Genomic DNA, 19,374 nt, shown 5'->3' with positions numbered 1-19,374 from the left:
CAGGGGAAAGTACAAATCCCACCAAGACAGCGGAGAGAAATTAAATCCAAATAATTAATATAAGTGGAATAAAACAGTCTTATTTTTTAAAAAATCATCTGTTGTACATGTCACTGGCTGGACATTTATTGCCCAAACCTACTTGTCTTTGACAAGGGGTGGTGAGCTGCCTTCTTGAACCACTTCACTTTATTTTTGTTGGTAGACTCATCGTGCTGTAAAGGGGAATTTTCAGGATTTTGACACAAATACTGAAGGAGCAAGGATGTTTTCCAAGTCAGTCCTGGAGGGGAAATTACAGGTGGTGTTGCTCCAGGTATCTGCTGTCCTTATCCTTCTACAGTTGTAGTGTGGGTTTTGAAGATGCTGTTTAAGTAGCCTTGTTGAATTTCTGCAGTGCATCTTGTAGTACACAGGACGATCACTAAACATCAACCACAGAGGCACAGAATGTTTATGGCTATAATGCTAATCAAGCAAACTGTTTTGTTCTGGTTGGGTTTTTATAACAACCGGCAATAGTTTCAGTCATTGTTGAACTTTTAAATCCAGATTTTTGCTGAAGTTAAATTCCACTATTTGCCAAGGCGGGACTTGAACTGGTATCCATAAAACCACAAGATGGAGGAACAGAAGTAGAATATTCAGCCCATTGTGTCTCAGTGAGGTCATGGCTGGACTAATAATCCACAACTCTGCTCTGCTGCCTTTCTTCCAAACCACTGATTCAATATCTTCCATCTCAGCCTTTAATATACTTAATGACTGAACCTCAACAGCCTGAAGGTAAAGAATTCCACAGATCTACGACCGTCAGAAGAAATTGCTCCTCATCCCTGTAGTAAGTGTGAGACCCCTTATAAGGTTATGCCCTCTGTTCTACCAACTCCTCCAAGAATTCTGCATCTTTCATTAAGGCTGGCTTTCATTTTTCTATATTCCAACAAGTACAGACAAGTACAATTTACTCAATCTCTTCTCACACTACAATCACTATACCTAGTATCTGCCATTCAAACCTTCCATGCCCCAAGAATACTATCTGGCTTCCTAGATAACTAAAATCAGGTGATAATACAACAATGCCACTACCATGATGATTAAATTAATGAATAGTCAAAACTTCTGCTTTATTTAATGACCCTGAAAGACATCTACCTCCTTACCCAATCTGCCTTACATGCATATTCCTTCCAAAAAGTCAAGCAGATTTATGCTTATAAAAGTAATAAATAATTCTCTCTCAAACTATGAATATGATTTTTCACTAAAGTGGACTGCATGCAAACTCTCACCTGAACTCAGTAGCTTCAAAATCTTGTTTTATGAATTTCATTAAACAAAAGATTATCCAAGTGTGAAACTAGTCCATACCTTTTTTATCTCTATGTTCGATATTAGCACCACGAGCTATTAAAACTGAAACAAGTTCTTCATGTCCCCCAGCACAAGCCAACGTTAATGCTGTATCGTGGTTACTCTCCGTCTAAGTAGAAAGACAGCACATTCAACAATGTAGGTACAATTAAGTGCATAATACAGATTCAATTATTCAAAGCAAGGAATAATATTTATACCTGTCATGAAGACATAAGAACACAGGAAAAACAAATAAAAAGCCTTTGCATCCTGCAAGACTGCTGTGTTTATTAAGAGCTTGGTTCTTCATCTACTTAAGTAACACATTGCAGCATTTCCCCAATATCCCCAGATTCCTTTAGTACCCAAGTACTTGTTGATGTTTTAACATCTTATGCATCATTGCACTAGTTATGTTCACTAACACAGTCCAATCTCGAAGTCTTTTTCGGTTTCTGCTGGAAGCATGAATTGACAAATTCCCAAGACCTGCTGGATTTCAGCCAGCAAAATAGTTAATGCATTAGTTTTAATTCACCAAACCTGACTGGAAATTATCTAATCCAATCATTTATTCAAACAGGGAGGTGGGCAGTTTCCTGTTTAACAGCTGTCAGAGAGAAAATGTTAAAAGCTTAATATCTATTAAAAAAGTATTGCAAAGCACTTGGATAAGTTCAAGAAATTGGACAGGGCCAACATGGTTTTGTTAAAGGAAAATCATTTAGCTTCGTTATTGGAATTCTTTGATGTAGTAACTTGTGCTGGAGGTAAGGAGGAACCAGTGCATGTATAGTATTTTAATTTCCAGAAGGCATTTGATAAAAGTGCCACAGTAGAAGGTGATTGCAGAAAATAAATGCTTATGTCATATGCTCACAATAAGTCTCAAGTGGTATGGCACCAGCATCAGTGCTGGGGTCTCAATTCTTTGTATTTTATATAAACGACTTGGATGAAGGAGCTGATTTTATCATGAGTAAATCTAGCTGAGATATGAAGGGGACATAAGGTGTCTATAAAAGGAATACAGAAGTTTACAAGAATAGGCAAACACCTGGCAAATGGAGTACAATGTGGAAATGTGTGAACTTATCTATTTTGGCAGAAAGAACAAAAGATGCAGAGATTGGGTGTCCTAGTGCATGAATCACAGAAACTTAAAAATGTGTTACTGAAAAAGCGCAGCAGGTCAGGCAGCATCAAAGGAACAGGAGATTCGACGATTCGGGTGTAAGCCCTTCTTCAGGAATCTGGTTTATGCCCAAAACGTAGATTCTCCTGTTCCTTCTGATGCTGCCTGACCTGCTGCGTTTTTCCAACAACACTTTTAAACTCTGACCTCCAGCATCTGCAGTCCTCACTTTCTCCATAAATCACAGAAAGTTAGGAAGCAAGTATAACAAGTAACCAGGAAAGCTAATAGAATATTATGGTTTATGGAGAGGGGAATTGACTGCAAGAGTAGGGAGGTGATGGTTTAGTTTGATACTAGCGACACAGCATCTGGAGTACAGCACTGATCACCATACTCCAGGAAGGATTTAATTCCTTGGAAGCACTCAAAGTTTACTAGACTAATAAGTTGAATGAATGGACTGCCTTCTGAGAAAAGGCTTGGCCTATATACACTGGAAATTATGAAGTTAAAGGTGTGATATTCAAAACTTTGCAAGATCTTGAGGGGATTTGTTAGGTGGACGTCGAAAAGATACTTCCTCTTGTGAAAGAATGTAGAATGAATGGTCATAAAGAGGGAGTTTTTAAATTAAAATTTCACTGTTGAATTCCTTTGAAATTCCCTTCCTCAAAAGGAAGCAAATGCAGAATCTTTAAACAATTTTAAGGCAGAGGTTAGATTAGACTCTTGATTATCAAGGGGATGAAAGATTATCAAAGATATGCAGCAATGTACATGTTAAAATCAGATCAGCCATGATGTTATTAAATAGTGGAGCAGGTTCAAAGTGGACTTCTCATTCCTGAAGGGCTTATGCCCGAAACATCGATTCTCCTGCTCCTCAGATGCTGCCCGGCCTGCTGTGTTTTTCCAACACCACATTCTTCAACTCTGGTATTCCAGCATCTGCAGTCCTCACTTTCTCCTACTCTTCTTCCTCGTTTGTTTGCTCATTTGTCGAAAATGCCTTTCTATTTGCATGGCATGCATAAGCTTTGTGATTCATATATAAGGATACCCAGACCCCTTTGAAAGCCAACATTCATTACTAAGTTTCATTATTTCAAAAAAGTCTGCCTTTGTAATATCACTATGAGAAAATTTGGATGCATTATGTTCAGTCCCCCATCAGGATACTTTTAAACAATCTGTATAGATATGTTATTACATCTCAAGTAGGCAGGACTTCAACCCAAACCTCCTGGCTCAATTGTAGGGATAATATCATTGCAACACAAGAGCCCTCCAGTCCCCTCATCTAAATCACTGAGATATAGATTTTAAGTAGCTAAGACTCCAGCACTGATCCCTGCAGTGCTAAGAATTACTGATTCCTAATCCAAAAAAGACACACTCTCATTCAGGTATGCTGTTAACTAGTCTACTATTCATTCTAACATCTTAGCTCTAGCTCTGTGCACAAACTTTACTATGACAGCTTACTGAATTGTAAACCAAAATACACTATATGCACTGCTTCCCCTTACCCACTGTACTAGTTACTTCCCTGAACAAACCAGGTCTTGTCAAGCAATATTGCCCTACAAGAAATTCACAGAGCATATAACATGAATAGGCAGACTCCAAGTGTTTGATATCAAAACCTGAACAGTCTACAGTACTTCCCCAATGCCACCAGGCTAATTAGCCACAAATCACGAAACATGAAGACAAACCATTTAAATTGTTATATCACAAGCTTCAACCGTTTATCTTGAACTGTATAAATTTATAAAAATGTTCCGTAATTTGCTATTTGACAAACCATTTCCTGCTCAATTACACGCTTTTAGAATATTTACCTGTGCATCAATTTCAACTGAAGGATAGAGAGGCAGCATTGATGAAGGAGAAACAACTGGACTGGGTGTTTGAGTCCGAGGCTGAGGAGTAGGGGGTGTTGTAGTGTGGGAAGAAGCATTCGGTCCAGAAGGCATTCTACTACTCACTGCTGCAAAACAAAATCAGTTGTCATTTCTTCAAAATGAGAAAGAACTACAGAGTTTGTTAGGTTGGTACAAGCCTCCATATAGATCAAGCACATTTTACAAAGGGAGATTATGTAACAGTACCACTTGCAATATTCTGGAAATGTAACCTAGATGAAAATAATTAAATAAAACGCAAATATCATTTTGTTTAAGATGTAATAAAGACAAATTTAACATCGCCAACAGTACCTCAAAGCTGTTCCATTATTATGCCAGTATTTTACAGAGATATTACATCATGCCTAAATAAGAAAGTGAAATATTTGGCAAAGAAAATTGAAAAATGCTCACTTAAGTCGTTAATAATTTTGAACTGCAGTCCAAGTTGTTTCAAAGATGCCAACCTGTTAGCTTTGGCCCTCAAAAAACCCCACTGAGTTTATCAAATGAAAAACTGTTTCAAGATTCAAGTTATGAAAATAAAAATGTTGACCATATAAACAGTACAAAACAGAATGATATTCTACGAGTGAAGATTTAAGTTGTAGAATTGTTCAGTTCCAGACTCTTTCTTCGCTTTAATGAGGTTTCAATTCGTCTGGATAAGCAAAATCAAATTAAAACAAAAAATTAACTACTTCAAAGATTGGAAGGCTAAAAGGCCTTGAATATTTCATAGACATTCTAATCAGGTACTAGAAGTGATTTTTGGTGGTTTAACGTGGAGTATTCCCAAACAAATCCATATTAGGCAATTTATCTAATTATCCATCCCTGTCAAATGCCGATATGTAGCTAAGTCACTGTTAGTTAAACATAGTTTTAACAAGGCTCTACAAGAATTTTCAGTAAATTGGTTCCATGAAACTCCTATCTCCTTCAAATGAACTTAATTTCTTCTTGACTGAGTAGGAGCAATTAGTGCCCAACTCCAAATGTTCGAGGAAATAGGATGAAAACTAGATAAAATCTGATAGAATGGGAGTCTCTACTCCACATAAGGGAACGGTGTTGAATATTTAAGATTGTGACTGAGTCCAGGTTTGCTATGTAATTCTACTTCAATTTCACTTCAGTTTGCATTTCAAATTCCGATGACATCAGAGTAAAGGGCTCTTTCACTTCATGACTGAATAAACTCGATCTTGGGAAAAAACATGCTCACAAATCTGGACGAGTGGAAGGACAAAAAGGTGCTCAGAAATAGTGCTTAATTCTGCCTGTTAATCAAACTTTGTTCATAGAGGGTGATCTACAGGATGGTGAGCTTATATATTGTAGGTTTCCAGTTTAGTTTTATTTATACTATTTTGCAACAATATATTTGCTTTTATAATTACAGCAATGAAAAATTTCCCAAGGAAGTTCTTCCATGTAAAGGTTTTCTTCTCAGGTGGAAATATTGTTTGGATGAAATAGTTTCTCTCAATTCCCCCACCTATGTAGATGGAAATAGTCCAACTAAAGTAGTTGGCCAGGAGTAACCCAATGAGAAACACTTGCTGACATTTCCAGTTGCTATCCTGGCGTTATGCATTATTCCTGAAGGTCATGTGGTTAAGCCAATGCAAAACCCTTGAAACCATTTCTATAATTATGCAAAGGTTAAGTGCAAAACTATTGTGACTCAGTCATTATTTGTATAGAAACAGACCTCCCACAAATCATTCAACAACATTTAGCTGTACAATTTACAAATGGAAAAAATGGGATCCCAATGATTCAGTAGACTGATGTACAATTTCGTGGACTATAAAGACCAAAATGGCACTAATTTTCACTGTAGTCTTTACAAAGTTCAGATACATATTTGCTGGCAGCACTACAATTATACCTTAATGCTTCAACATATTGGGGCAGGGCAATAGATAATAAACAGCTTAACTTCAAGTAAAGCTAAAACAACTATCATTTCTATTTTTGATTATCTGGCAATAAAATATACATTATAGATAGTGGATTCAGGATTTTGTTGCTGCCTGTGGTCAAACATCATGCCAATATTCATCACCAGACAAGAAGAATGGTCACTTAAGGCATCAAGATTTCAGCAACTTGGAGCAATATTGCCCCAGGAAAATATGTTTCCAGAAACAATAAGCCTGGACTTTTTGTTTTGGGAGGGGAGAGCATTTAAATTATGGAAATGAACTTGGCTTTTTCCTTTTATTTCCCTAATTTTCTCCCCTTAATTTTTAAGGCAGTCACACAAAATCGTATATGGGTAGTTTCAATTCAGCTCAGTTAATAATACACTTGATGCAAGGTAATGGGTTTATATACTCCAGGATTTAAGCAGATAATCTAGGTACCAAGTCACCCAGGCACTAAAGAGCTAGAGGAGTTAGAAATGCAACCTTTTAAATGAGATGCTAAACTTACCCAACTTCCTGTCCACATAGGAAACAGCATTACTTGCTTGCAAAATTGCCTTTAAACTAAAAGCAACTGGCATTTCACTTTTATTTATGGTAGGAGAGTTTTTTTGTTCTGTAAATTGGCTGCTGTTTTTGAATTAGTGTATTAACATGTAGAAAATGTCCATCAAGGCTCTCCCCCCCCAAAAGTGTTCCACACTTTGAAGTCCTTTGCTTCAACAGGACATTGCCAAGTCTTTTTGTCATGTTATCCAGAATAACATGCTCCATCATGACTAGTTGATCATGCAGAGCTTTACAGGTGAGTCCCAACATATCTAATTCTACATGGTCAAGTGTGCATTTCCACAACAAAAGGTACCAAGAGCTAAGAATTAGTATTCTTGTGGATTCATGCCTCATTATGCAAATTATTCACAGTTGCTAATCTCAGCAAATTTAGCATAAAGCAAGAGGTTTTTCAGGATACAAACTTGCCCAGCCAACTATGAGGAAGGTGAAATGAAAAAACATAAAGTTTCTGGACTTCAAAAGGTCTCCAATAAAGGACCACGTAAGAGACACTTGTACAAATTAAGCCACTGAATAGATTACAAGTTATGAGCGAGCTGAAGTGCTCATAAAAGGGAACTAGATCACAAGATTGAGTAGGGAAATACAGTACACCACAGCTGGGAGCAGGATCCCTCCTGTTTCCTGTACTGGTGACTAATTACAACAGTAGTTAAACATGCAGATTACACCAAGCAAGAAAGCAGCAGAGATGTTAGAAAGAATTCAACGCCACAGAGAATCAAGACCAGAGAAGCTCAATAGAGACGAGTGCAAGGTAATGTATAACTGAAGGGAAGATGGGGCAGAATATACTATTCGAGGAGGTCAATGAGTTGAAAGAAATGTAGAGATGATTGTTAATTCAACACTTGTTCAAGTAATGCCAACGCTAATAATGCAGACTGACAGTGGGATAATGCTGCTGTATCAGGTGAATTCAAATCTCCAGAAATTCAAGCTGAAATTGTATAATTCTCCCATTTATACTACACATGTGCTCATTGTCATGCAAGGCTAGTAATCCATAACCCTTGGAGAATGTGTAATGTGTTGAGGTTGATTCCAATCAATGATGGTGGAGGGGAAAATACTATAAGAAATGGCTTCCTAAACTCAGCTTCCTTGGCCAAAAAAATCTTGTAAATGAAAATTTTAATATGCTCTTTGCCCTGCTGGCCTGGTGCAAACATCTTCACACTAGGTGATTAACAAGTGGTCACAAAAGTGGTCAAAAAACCAAGATTTATTTATTTAAAAAAAATATGGTGCAATTGGAAATAATTGAGCTGGGCATTCACAGACCCAGGACAAAGTACAGTTACAATAAAGGCTCCAAAAACATTTTGCAATGCTTTTCAGAATTAAATGCTTCAAATCTCACATACGTACATGTTGTTCTGTTGTGTTCTCAGCATAAGTAGTCTGTGAAAATATTTGTTTTAACAGTTGCTGCTGATAGCAGATTTGTGTGTCAAGTGCATATTACTACAAACTGAAAAAATCTTAATCACCTTTTTCCAAAAAGTCTGTTGATGGCAAGAATCTCATTAATAAAATATTAGACATGTGAAGCTTAAAAGTTAAAAAGAAAGCTCATTTGCAAGTTAAGAGAACTACATGACCGTCTCAGCTTTCCATGAAAGATCATAAACATTAGATATAAATGTTGAAAGCACACTTATTTTTGAAGCTTAGTTACTGTTATAAAATGCTACACAACAGCCAATTTACACAAATTCTCCTACAAACAAGTAACGACAGATTGTTTTGGTGTCATTGGAGATAAATGCAAAGGAACCTCAATTATCCAGCTTTACATTATCTGAATATCCAATTATCTGGCAAGATCGCAAGGTTCTGATGCTTGGTTAACTGGCATTTGATTAGCCAGACAAAATACTCCCTGCCTGTGCCCTTTGGATAATCTAAGCTCCTTTGTATTGACCAGGACAGAAAAAAAAATAGCAACTGAACAAAAAAGCTTAATACTCCAGCTAGGTGACAGGAAGATGGTGTTCAAGTTGGGACCCACAGGCCCTAGGCCTTCTGGAACTGCAGGGTTAGAAACTGATTTAGAGCCTGTTTGCCTGGTCCCTTTCAAACATCATTTCATTAGCATTCTATTTCCATCAGAGTGCACTAAAATTATTTAAGATAATTTCCTTTGGAGGACCGATATTACCTTTTCTGATTTAGGAGAGTACATGACTGCCAAAGTTACCACCTTGCACAACAAAAAGTCTATTGACCTAAAAGGGTCCACACTCAATTGCTGCATATTAAAACAGTTAAATTTTATTTTTGTTCTTTTGCAACAAAAGAACAAAAATAATACTTAACTGTTTTAATATGCAGCAATTAAATGGGGACCCTTTTAGATCAACAGACTTTTTGGATGTCATCTACCAGTTCATTTACTTTAAATATTCTGAATTTTCAGTCAAGTGACCATTCTTCATACACAAGACCAAATGGATTACACAAATGACATGGGGATAATCAAACCAGGACATCAAGTTCTCAGATAATACTCAAACATGCATTTTCTAGCAAAACACACAACAGCAACCAAGTGACAGAATACTGGCAAATTTAATTTCAGTTTCCACGCAAAAACTGCTGCAAAAACAACAGTTCATTTTAGAAGAACGTGCAACTTGAGAGATTCAGAGACAGACAAAAAAAAGGGGTGTTAAAATGCATCACAAAGATTTGAAAACCATAAGTAATAGTTCAGCATAGCACCAGGTTCTTGTAATATTTGCACAATTGGGCCCCAGTTTTACTCCTTGAATAGTAATGATATGGACAAATACGAGAACAGCAGAGTTATTAAAATCTTAACTTTCAACTTTTAGAATGGGACCAGCTGAAGACTGATAGGTGGAAAAGCTCTTTTGACAGTTCACATTAATAGTGCTGAGTGAAATTAACCTGACTCTATTCTGCTCAAACTGAGTCAGCATGAAGCACAGCATAAAACTATACCTAAATTCAGCAATCTCATTGCAAAATGTATGAATGAGTAGCACTGGAAGTATCACTGGCCAAGTAGTGAGAGCTCTTCCAATGTCAAGGCTAAGGAACAGAACTATTGGAGAATGGAGAGTGGCTTTGCAGAAACTTTTCAATGCAAACTGCTGATTTCTAGGAGGAGATAAGTTCAGCTAAGTAATCAAAACAATTAAAAAGAAAAACACATTTGTACAACATTCTACCTTAACACAAGGCAGAGTCCTTAAGGTAACTTTTCACTGCTGGTTTCAATTCTGTTAGCTATATGAGGTAATCAAGAGGACAAATACTTTCAAGTGAGAATCCCTCCACCTACAGGGGCAAGAAGTTAATTGTTAAAATTCAACTGCTATTCATTCCAAGATTTGTATACAGCATAATTCAGTTTTAAGTCAAAAAATTTGAATATTTAAAAACTGATAACCCACTAAGTGACAACTTCAAAGTCCAAATTAATGGATTCACAATGTATTTAGCACACAAAACAAGTTACTTAAAATTACAACAGAAAAAAAGCCAAAGTGTTGCTCTCAAGGTGTCAGGCTGTTTTAAGATTTAATTACGAAAGGGATTTTGCTTGCAGCAGATTTCCAATATAACACTAAAGTATCATAACACCACCACTAGATGCCACTATTGCAGTATACCACTGCAGCAACAGCGTAGTTTTAAAATGCAAACATCTACCAACATCTAGTTAACAGCTAAGAAATTCAATAAGATCAAATCTCAATTATACACTCTATGAAGTGAAAATCCAACTGAATATGAAAATCAAATCAGTTATGAAAACTATACTAGTTTTTTAAAAATGTCAATTGATCATATTTGAAATTGCAAGTCAAATTTTACACCTCAGGCTAATTTAAATAGATCACTAAATATCAAATAAAATCAGAGAACCACAATTTTGAAATTGCAAAATAAAGTGCACCACTGTGACTACCCATTTCCATTATATTTGTTGAACCACTTCAAATTAACAAAATACTTGAAAGATGGGATCTATGATTGTAATTAATATCACCTTTAACTTGGTTCATTTCAATCCTCTTTTTGGTGCAAAATTTCATAAATAAGATTTATCATGATATATACAAACCATCACTAAGACCATACGCTAGCCTTTGACACCTCCAATAAATAAATTCAACACCTTAAATACTGCAATTATTCACCACAGTCAACAAAATAGCTGTATTATCATTTTCAAAAAAGATATTCTATCAGATGACAAATTTAAATTCCCAAGTCTAAAGATGAGGCTGATTCACGATTAAACATTTAAAGTGATGCCCATTTTAGAAAAGTAAACAGTTTTCTATCATACACAGAGATACTTGTGAAGTAGAGTTCAAATCACTTTGGTTCATATTCTAAAGGATAAAGTATTTTGATTGGAGAATGGCAACATGTTACAAAAACCTTTGAAACACAGCTAGAATGTGAAATAGGAAGGTCAGTACTGGTTTGTTAATGTCTATCATGTTTGATTTTGAACTCTTACTGGAAGCACTGCAATTATGCTAAACTGCTGTCTTATGGCAGTGTCCACACAAAGTAAAAGAACTTCACTGTTCGCTTTTGGTAAAGGAAAGGACAACTATTTGTAACAGCTACTTCATGTAAATGTAAACAAGATTGGTAGGCTGAAATTGTTTGGAAGTTATTACTTTTATTATCTATTATTGTTATTTTTTGTACTGTGGCAATCAGATTGCAAGTGGAGCAAAGCCACAGGTATAAAATAATCATTTAGAAGTAGTTGCTTAACTATAGGTGGATCTGGACTTCAGATTTTTCACATCAAAGTGGTACTGGCTTTGCAGTGATAAAACCAAGATAAAACTACCCAAGTTATTTGTTTTAGCTTGATGGGATTTAAACTACCGTATGATAAAGGTCAATAACATTTGACAGACTAGCTATTAATCATTTACAAAAAGAGGTTAAGGGCAGAACAAATGTCAAAATTGAGATTCTGACCCATGCATCAACACATCTGATTGACAAAACAGGCCAACTTTGAACAATAAAAGTTCTGATTATGTCTTAAAGCTAATGTATAATGTTTGAACTTAATTTCAAATGTGTTTATCCCTTATCTGCAAGCCCATTTTATTTTCATTTGAAGAGGCGAAGCATTAATAAAATTACAGCTTATGAAAACTGGAAATCTGAAGTTAAAAAATCTGCTAAAAATGCATAGCCATGTAAACAAGCATCTGACAGAAAAATAAGCCAACTGGGGAAGATTGACCTTCATTAGGGCTATTCAATTGTGAACAAGAATTACTCAAAACATGAGTCTTACTTTCTCTTTCAGATGATTATTTCCTCTGCACTTTCAGCATATATATTTCAAATATCAAGAACTAATTTGAAAGGTATTAGTTAGTTGGTTTATGCAGCCTTACTATTACAGTAGTTTCATTAAAGCATTAGTGTGCTGTTAAACTATAATTGTGTATCAATGGATCTAACAACAAGTCCATTTGTACCTAAAAGCTAGTAGGTATGAGCAAAGGTAAAAGGTAAAGTTGACCAATTCTGAACCCACCTGCCATGATGTCATCAAGAGTGTCAGTTAGCGTCTGCGCTGGAGTTGCAACCATTAATCCATCAGGTGCTTGAGCTAAGAGTCCCTGTCCAAGTCCAGCAAGTTGTGCCTGTCCTAACAAAGGCTGGTTCACAATTACTCGCTGTAGATCAGGTACATTAGTGATAGGATAAACAGAACTAGTAAAGTTTGGAGACACTTGAGTTGCTAAAGGTTGGATAGGAACAAACCCCATTTGGGTTGCAGGTGGCTGCTGCTGGCCATCTCTGTGCAAGATGGTGTCCACCTGAGGCAACTTTGAAAAGTCTTCCTCCGGCAGACAGTCACCAGTCCCCACCTGAGGGAACAGTCCTCCATGTGGACATTGCTGCTGTTGTTGCTGGAGCTGAAGTGTCTGCTGTTGACCCTTGGCTTCCAAGTACTCTTTGGTAAACTGCTGCTGAGTTTTCAGCTGCAATTCCCTTTCAACTTTTTGCAGCTCTTTCAAAATCTTTTTCTTCTTCTGGACTTGCTCTTCTCTGCTTTTTTTAAGTTCTTCTATCTTGTCTTTGGTTAAAGTGTCTCCCTGAATCAACTCTAGTGACTTCAATTGTGCCTTCTCAATTGCGTTAATTCTTTGTCCCAGCTCTGTCAGCTTGCCTTCCGTCTCTTCCACAATGCATTCTAAAGGCTGGTATTCGTGGAAGGGCTGGACATCCTGTTCCGCTACCTGCAGGGGACTGGACTTCTGCTTGGATGTACCTAAGCACACGAAAAATGTTTGAAAAAAATGCCATGCAAAAATTACTTACCCATGTGAAACCAGTGTAAACTTTTCACCACTTTGTGGCTTTTATTCAGTCTAGCACTGAACATAAACTATTCTATATTTGCTTTGTTCAATCTAAAAGTACTTGCATTCCAGATATATCAGTTTTGCAAGGTATCTGAAATTATTTGCCATGATTTTTGTCTCAGTGCAAGAGGAAAAGGAAAAACATTACACAAACAGTCTCCCATCATGATATTTCTACAAAATGTTAAGCTTGGATATAGTGGGAAAATGCAAAAATAGTAAGTTGACTGCAATATTAAGACTTTTTAAAAATGTAGTATTATTAATATCACTAAATGATTATTCATTCTGATGTTTGAATGCTATGCCTATATAAATTTAGAATTTCCAGTAATAACTTAACAGAATCAAACTAATCTTGGCTCATAGGAAAAAGTAAAAAGCTGCCAAATATGGCATCAGTAGGAATTCAAATTTTCTGAAGGACATTTACAATATTTACACTTGGGACCATTTCTGTCCAATACGAGATAACCAATGCAACTAAAAGTTGTTACCTGAAGAAACCTGTGCCAATGACAAACTTGAAATTTCCCAGTTTCCATTTAATTTTGATCTATGAGTTGGTAAATCAAATTAGCCACTGGATAAATTATAATTATCCATCAGAATAAGATTTGTATTATGTAATGATCTGGAAAAAATATTCTTGCTTTTCTAGATTTCTTTAAAAGACTTGTACAATAGAAATCAAATATATTTTGGATATTATCAATTTTCAGTATTCTCCATATGTTGGTGCCACATGGAAAGAGAAGATAGTGATGTACAAATATGTAAATATTTGTGTCACTGAATTAAATCACATTATACTATTTCAAGACAAGTAAATTTCCTTTGAGGTTCCATAGTTTCATGCAATCATATCTGTGCTAATATCAAACAAAGTAGTGTGTCAAGCATAACCTCTATTGTTTTTTTAACAAAAAAAAGAGTGGGTGATCTTAGCTGGAGTAGCAGGAACATTATCCATTATCTCAGGACTTGGGATGGGGGGGGGAATATAGATGTAGTAGCTGTCCTCATCAGTGACCCTGGTTATCAAGTAAACATTAAACTTGGATAGGATGAAGCACATCTTTGGTCAAAAGGGAAAAGAGCACATTGATATTCCTACCTTCATCTTTATCCTAACTCACATCTGATTTTGTGCCCACATTAGTTTCCAACCCAAGATTCTTCCATGGCCTCATTAATTTTTTATCCCAGCAACCTATTCAGACCAACAATTTTCTAATTCCAGCCTCTTGGATTGTCTTGATTTTAGTTACTCCACTATTGGCAACCATTCCTTTAGATCTCTTCACTCTCAGCTCAAATTTCTTCCCCATCTCTGTCTCTCCAATCTTTAAGGCATTTGTTAAAACATATTGCTTTAAATCAACTGTCATAATATTTTCTTATGTGGCTGTCAAATTTTTGTTTCACAATGCTCCTGTGAAGCAGCTTGGGAAATTTAACTACACTAAGGTACAACTGAAATGCACGATGTCTTTTATGCTCACAAAAATTGTTACTTGAAAAAAAAGCACAGTAAACCTGAACCCTTGAAACTACTATCCAAAAAGTATCATCCTCTTCCAAAAAAGCATAAAATTGATTAAATATGGTAGAAACAAATTTTCAGATGAGAAACTTTAGTCAATAATAAAGGCTGAATATACTTTTAGCCTTCATCTCTGAAAAGTATCAATGCATATACTGTACAATTTTTTTAAAAAAGTGAAATAAGCCTGGCGAATGAGTCCACCAGTACTATGCAGGTATATCTTATATGACAGCAATCTCAAAAAAGCCAAATAGTACAGAAGGCAACCGAGAAAAAAATTATTGAAGCTTCAGTTTTCTGTTGGCATTAAATTTACAATTAATAGAAATGTAGGCAAGTTAGAAATTTAAAACAATCCATTAACTTATTGAACTTGGATGTTCAAGCAGACAGGAACCCTCAAACTTTTAAACCCAATTAGGAATTATTCTGTTAAGTTTCATTTTTTTTTGTTAATACAAAAAAAGAGAACTGACAAAATTCAGTTGCCTGAAAAAAAAGCGGTTTTAAAATATTTGCTTAGAGACAAAGACACTAACTGTCTGTTTATATGGGTTTAAGACTTAATGCCATCATTGGATGGCCCGACCCAAAGTGAATAAATTTCTAACTTTTTATTTTTAATCAAACATGGAAATGTTCTGGCTGATAAAAACATCAGTGTAAACTTTTAAGACAGACACGAAGGTCATGTAAAAGCATTTGACAGATCTTTTGTTTGAGTGTGCAAACAATAATGCATCATTTGCCACTACATTACATAAAAATGAGATGACATTTTTATGCAATATTCACACAAATGAAAAGATTGGCACAGTTTCATGCAGACGACGCTCCTCAAATTTGACACAGAATGAATCAAAACTTCAAGATGAACGGATTTCAATCATGTAGCAAAGCTGGTTTCCACAGTTAAACTATGTTAATGTTGCAGGAATTCTACATTTTACAATGAAAATGGGATTTTTGAAACAATTTTTTGTAACTAAACTACAATACTCAACATATTAAACGATCCATAAGTTGTCCACTGTAATGACTTAATATTTTCACTAACAGCTGTACCAATACAAATCCCCAATCAACATTTTCCCCCAGAATTAACTAGTTTTACATAAATGCAGTTAAAGAATGGGACATGGCTATAGAAATAATATTTGAGATGTGTTAATTAATTGATTTGAAAGCTAAAACATTGCTTGGAGTGTCAATCATACAATGTTTACTGTAAAGGAAGTAATAGTATAAGATGTAAAAAAAAGTCTTATAAACACAAAATGACATTAAAAATTAAGTGGCCAACTAACTCATTATGTCAACACTATATGAAAATTTAACATTAAATGCAAACGAGATGGTCAACAATTAATTTAAAACAGGAAATGAGCAGTTTTCTTTGGTCATCTTTTACTGAAAATGTTTAAAATTTAATATCTCACCTAATGCAATCACCAGTTTATTATACATCAAAATCAAACACAATTAAACTTTTATGTAACTAAATTAGTGGTGTTATAATGCCAAATGTGTGATCAGTATATTAGGTTGCTAAACATAACACTGAATTTATTATAGTAAATTTCATGTATTTTATAGCTAAATTTATTTAAACCTCGGTCACTTAATTTATCAATCAGGAAACAGTTTGGCTTTTTTTAAAAACAGGAAACTTCATTAACAAAAGGGAAAATTTGCTAATCATTGCTCATGATTTGAACAGTCAAAACTGCAATGTGAACAGTTACTTGTGAAGAACTGTATTAGATAGATAGCTCCATCAGTTTCAAATCACAGATCACATGAAGGAGACAAACCCTATCTCAACTCGTGTGTTTGTTTTTAACTGGATCACCAAATGGTTTTGTTTGGTATCGCTGCACCTAAGGAAATGGACCACTTAATGTGAGTATTACAAGAGGAAGGTAGCCCAAGAGTTTTAGGGACCCAAGTCTTAAACTGTAATTGATACGATTGGTTTGTAGTTAAAGCGTAGCCATTGTGGTTAGATCAGGGAGAGCAATTTTCACATTCCCATAGAAGATCCTAACAAAATATTTCAATTACTATTAAATATACTTTTTAAATAAGCACAGCAGTTAACCGTACTCACATCATTAATGAGTCTAAATCAAAATTAGGTGTTTTGCAGCTATATGGCTCATCCTTCCAACAGATGTTAAAACCACCAATTTGAAAAAGGAATTTCGGTTAATGTAGTCTCAGGGAACATTTGGAAACAAATTATGTACCAATAATAAAGAAAAAAGGTAGGCTACATTGAGCTGTGCACTACAGTGGGCCCTTAATTATCACTGCTCAAAATTATTTGAAAATGCATATGCAGCAATCTATTTTGCACTGCAAGAAAAGGTCAATTTCTAAGGTCATCAGGCACTGCAACAGAAGGTCTCTCAGACCATACATCAGCTTACAATTCCAGCTGATGCACTTGTGGAAGTGGTTTACACACTAAGCATCCTCAATTACAGAAGAAAGTGTTTAAATATAGTATGGAGTTATCTAGAACAGTTCCACCAAATGATCTGAGATCACTGTTCAGATCACCAATGAAATTGCTCAAGTGTCTTCAAGCCCTCACATCTCAGAGGAACTCCTGGTTGGTAAATATCTTCAAATACAAAAGGAGGATAGGAGAAGGTCACTGCAGAACGTAAAGAGTAGTCCTCAGTAAGGCATGTCAATTCAGCAGTAGCTAGCATTAAGATGACTCTAAATACTAACATCCACTTACTATTTTAAAAAATAACATTCTCTTTTACTTGAAAAAACTAAGCATATCTTCACCTGGTTTCATACACTAAAAACTATTGAGGAATGCTACATTGCTGCATTTGACAGCTTCTTATCATACAATTTTATTAAGACTGAGTTAACCACAAAAAATTGCCTTTTTAATCACTGGATACCTTGACAGACACACTCATCACCAGGATTATGGCTCTAAATCTTACTCATGAAATCTACACAGGTAACATACCTGATCACATCCCTGCGAGGAATAACCACAATTATCTAACAGTCCCGTGGGAGAAGTTTAGGATAGGCCAAGAGACCCTCTCCTCCTTTTGTCTAACCTTACCACTGAAGTTCAGCTGTACACTCTGCTAGTGCCATGTGACCGTTCTAGTTATATTCCAGCACATTATGTTTCTCTCCGATGTCATGCAAGAAACACTAAAATTAGGGCAACATTTGCAATGTGTCACATCAAACAGAATGCCTGCCTTCCCACAATTCTTCCCCCAATTTCCTGCCCACTTAGAGGTGTCTCAGAAATCAAGACACAGGTTTTGGCATAAAACTGAGTCTTGAAAGGTTGATTCTTTTCCATTTTTCCCTGATCATATTGGAGACAAAGATCTTACTTCTATTCCATAAAGCCTTCCAAAGGAGGATTGTCTTAATCACTAGCTGACAGGCACAGATTTGAGGACAGCCTTTACGACTCCCAATATCAGAAGCAGCATGAAGTAGTAAAACTGATATGTGCTACTGCTTCTTTTCAGATTGTGAAAAAATCACCATGTCTCAGACTGAAGTGTGGAGCTTCAGTGAAAACTGCTCGTTTCTCTGTAATATAAACCATACTGGGTATAAATCTTAGACTCAAGTGAAGTCTTATACTCTACTTTAGTGCAACACTTTCTATCAACTATCCTCAACAGGACCTTAAAAATGTACATCTTCAAATGTGATGAAATGTTCCAAAGCGCTTCACAGGTGATCATATGAAAATGAATGCCAAACCAAGATGATGAGGCAATTAAAATTTTCTTCAACACACGGATCAAGTTATTGAAAATGGGGAGGTTTCAGTTTCCACCTCAGCTGCAGCCACTGGGTTTCAGCATGTTGAAGGAACTATATCGGACAGCAGCAATATACATAGCATTTTGATATTGTAGACATCTAAACTGAATACGATAGATCAGACTTTCATCAGTTGCTCAATCTAGGCCTCAGTCAGGAGACCCTATCTGCAACAAGGATGTTCTCCACCCCACCCCCCCACCCACCCCCAAAAAATGCTGAAAGTAGGCCATAGCCTCCTTCCTTACAACTATGTTTCCTTTGTGTCACAAATCAATCCCAAACATTATTTCTAGATCTCTCAAGTAGATTAGAGGAAAGATTTTAGTAATCTCAGGACCTAAACACATGAAGGAAAACTTCCTGTTCACACCTCATAGAATCCATTTTTCCTTACTAACAACAGGAGTTTGAGGCCAAAACAAAATCCAATACTCAACACAATCCAGACGAAGGTGGTATCTAGTGCTCTGTATGCCGGTCAAAAAGTAAATAGGGCAGTCACCTCAAAAGTCCTAACACTGCTCTAAGACATCTAATGAAATTGCCCACTGGTTAACCCATGGTTTGACATAGGCAGCACTTTTTCTGGGGGTGGGGAGGAAGACGACGACGGAGGAAACAGATGTCATCGTCATAGGAGATCAACTTCTTAAAAAGCTTTCACAAGTGCCTGCAACAC

At 36.0% G+C, this 19,374-nt stretch overlaps 1 protein-coding gene across 15 annotated transcripts in view; it reads right to left on the bottom strand.

Annotated features, from left to right (window-relative positions):
• Window positions 1-19,374, bottom strand: part of ankhd1 (ankyrin repeat and KH domain containing 1) — a 158,620-nt gene that overhangs the window by 39,170 nt on the left and 100,076 nt on the right. For 8 of the 15 annotated variants that reach the window (XM_060837176.1, XM_060837177.1, XM_060837186.1 and 5 more), the window contains exons 15-17: window positions 12,478-13,218; window positions 4,342-4,490; window positions 1,375-1,486 (exon numbers count right to left, since the gene is read on the bottom strand). In XM_060837176.1, the coding sequence (XP_060693159.1) occupies window positions 1,375-1,486; window positions 4,342-4,490; window positions 12,478-13,218 (1,002 nt within the window). The remainder of the gene's footprint in view (window positions 1-1,374; window positions 1,487-4,341; window positions 4,491-12,477; window positions 13,219-19,374) is intronic. The other 7 variants (XM_060837178.1, XM_060837182.1, XM_060837190.1 and 4 more) reach the window with 3 other exon arrangements.

This window comes from Hemiscyllium ocellatum, chromosome 16 (genome assembly GCF_020745735.1).
Source record: "Hemiscyllium ocellatum isolate sHemOce1 chromosome 16, sHemOce1.pat.X.cur, whole genome shotgun sequence".
In the NCBI taxonomy this organism is placed as follows: Eukaryota; Metazoa; Chordata; class Chondrichthyes; order Orectolobiformes; family Hemiscylliidae; genus Hemiscyllium; species Hemiscyllium ocellatum.
This window is presented reverse-complemented; position numbering and strand designations above follow the sequence as displayed.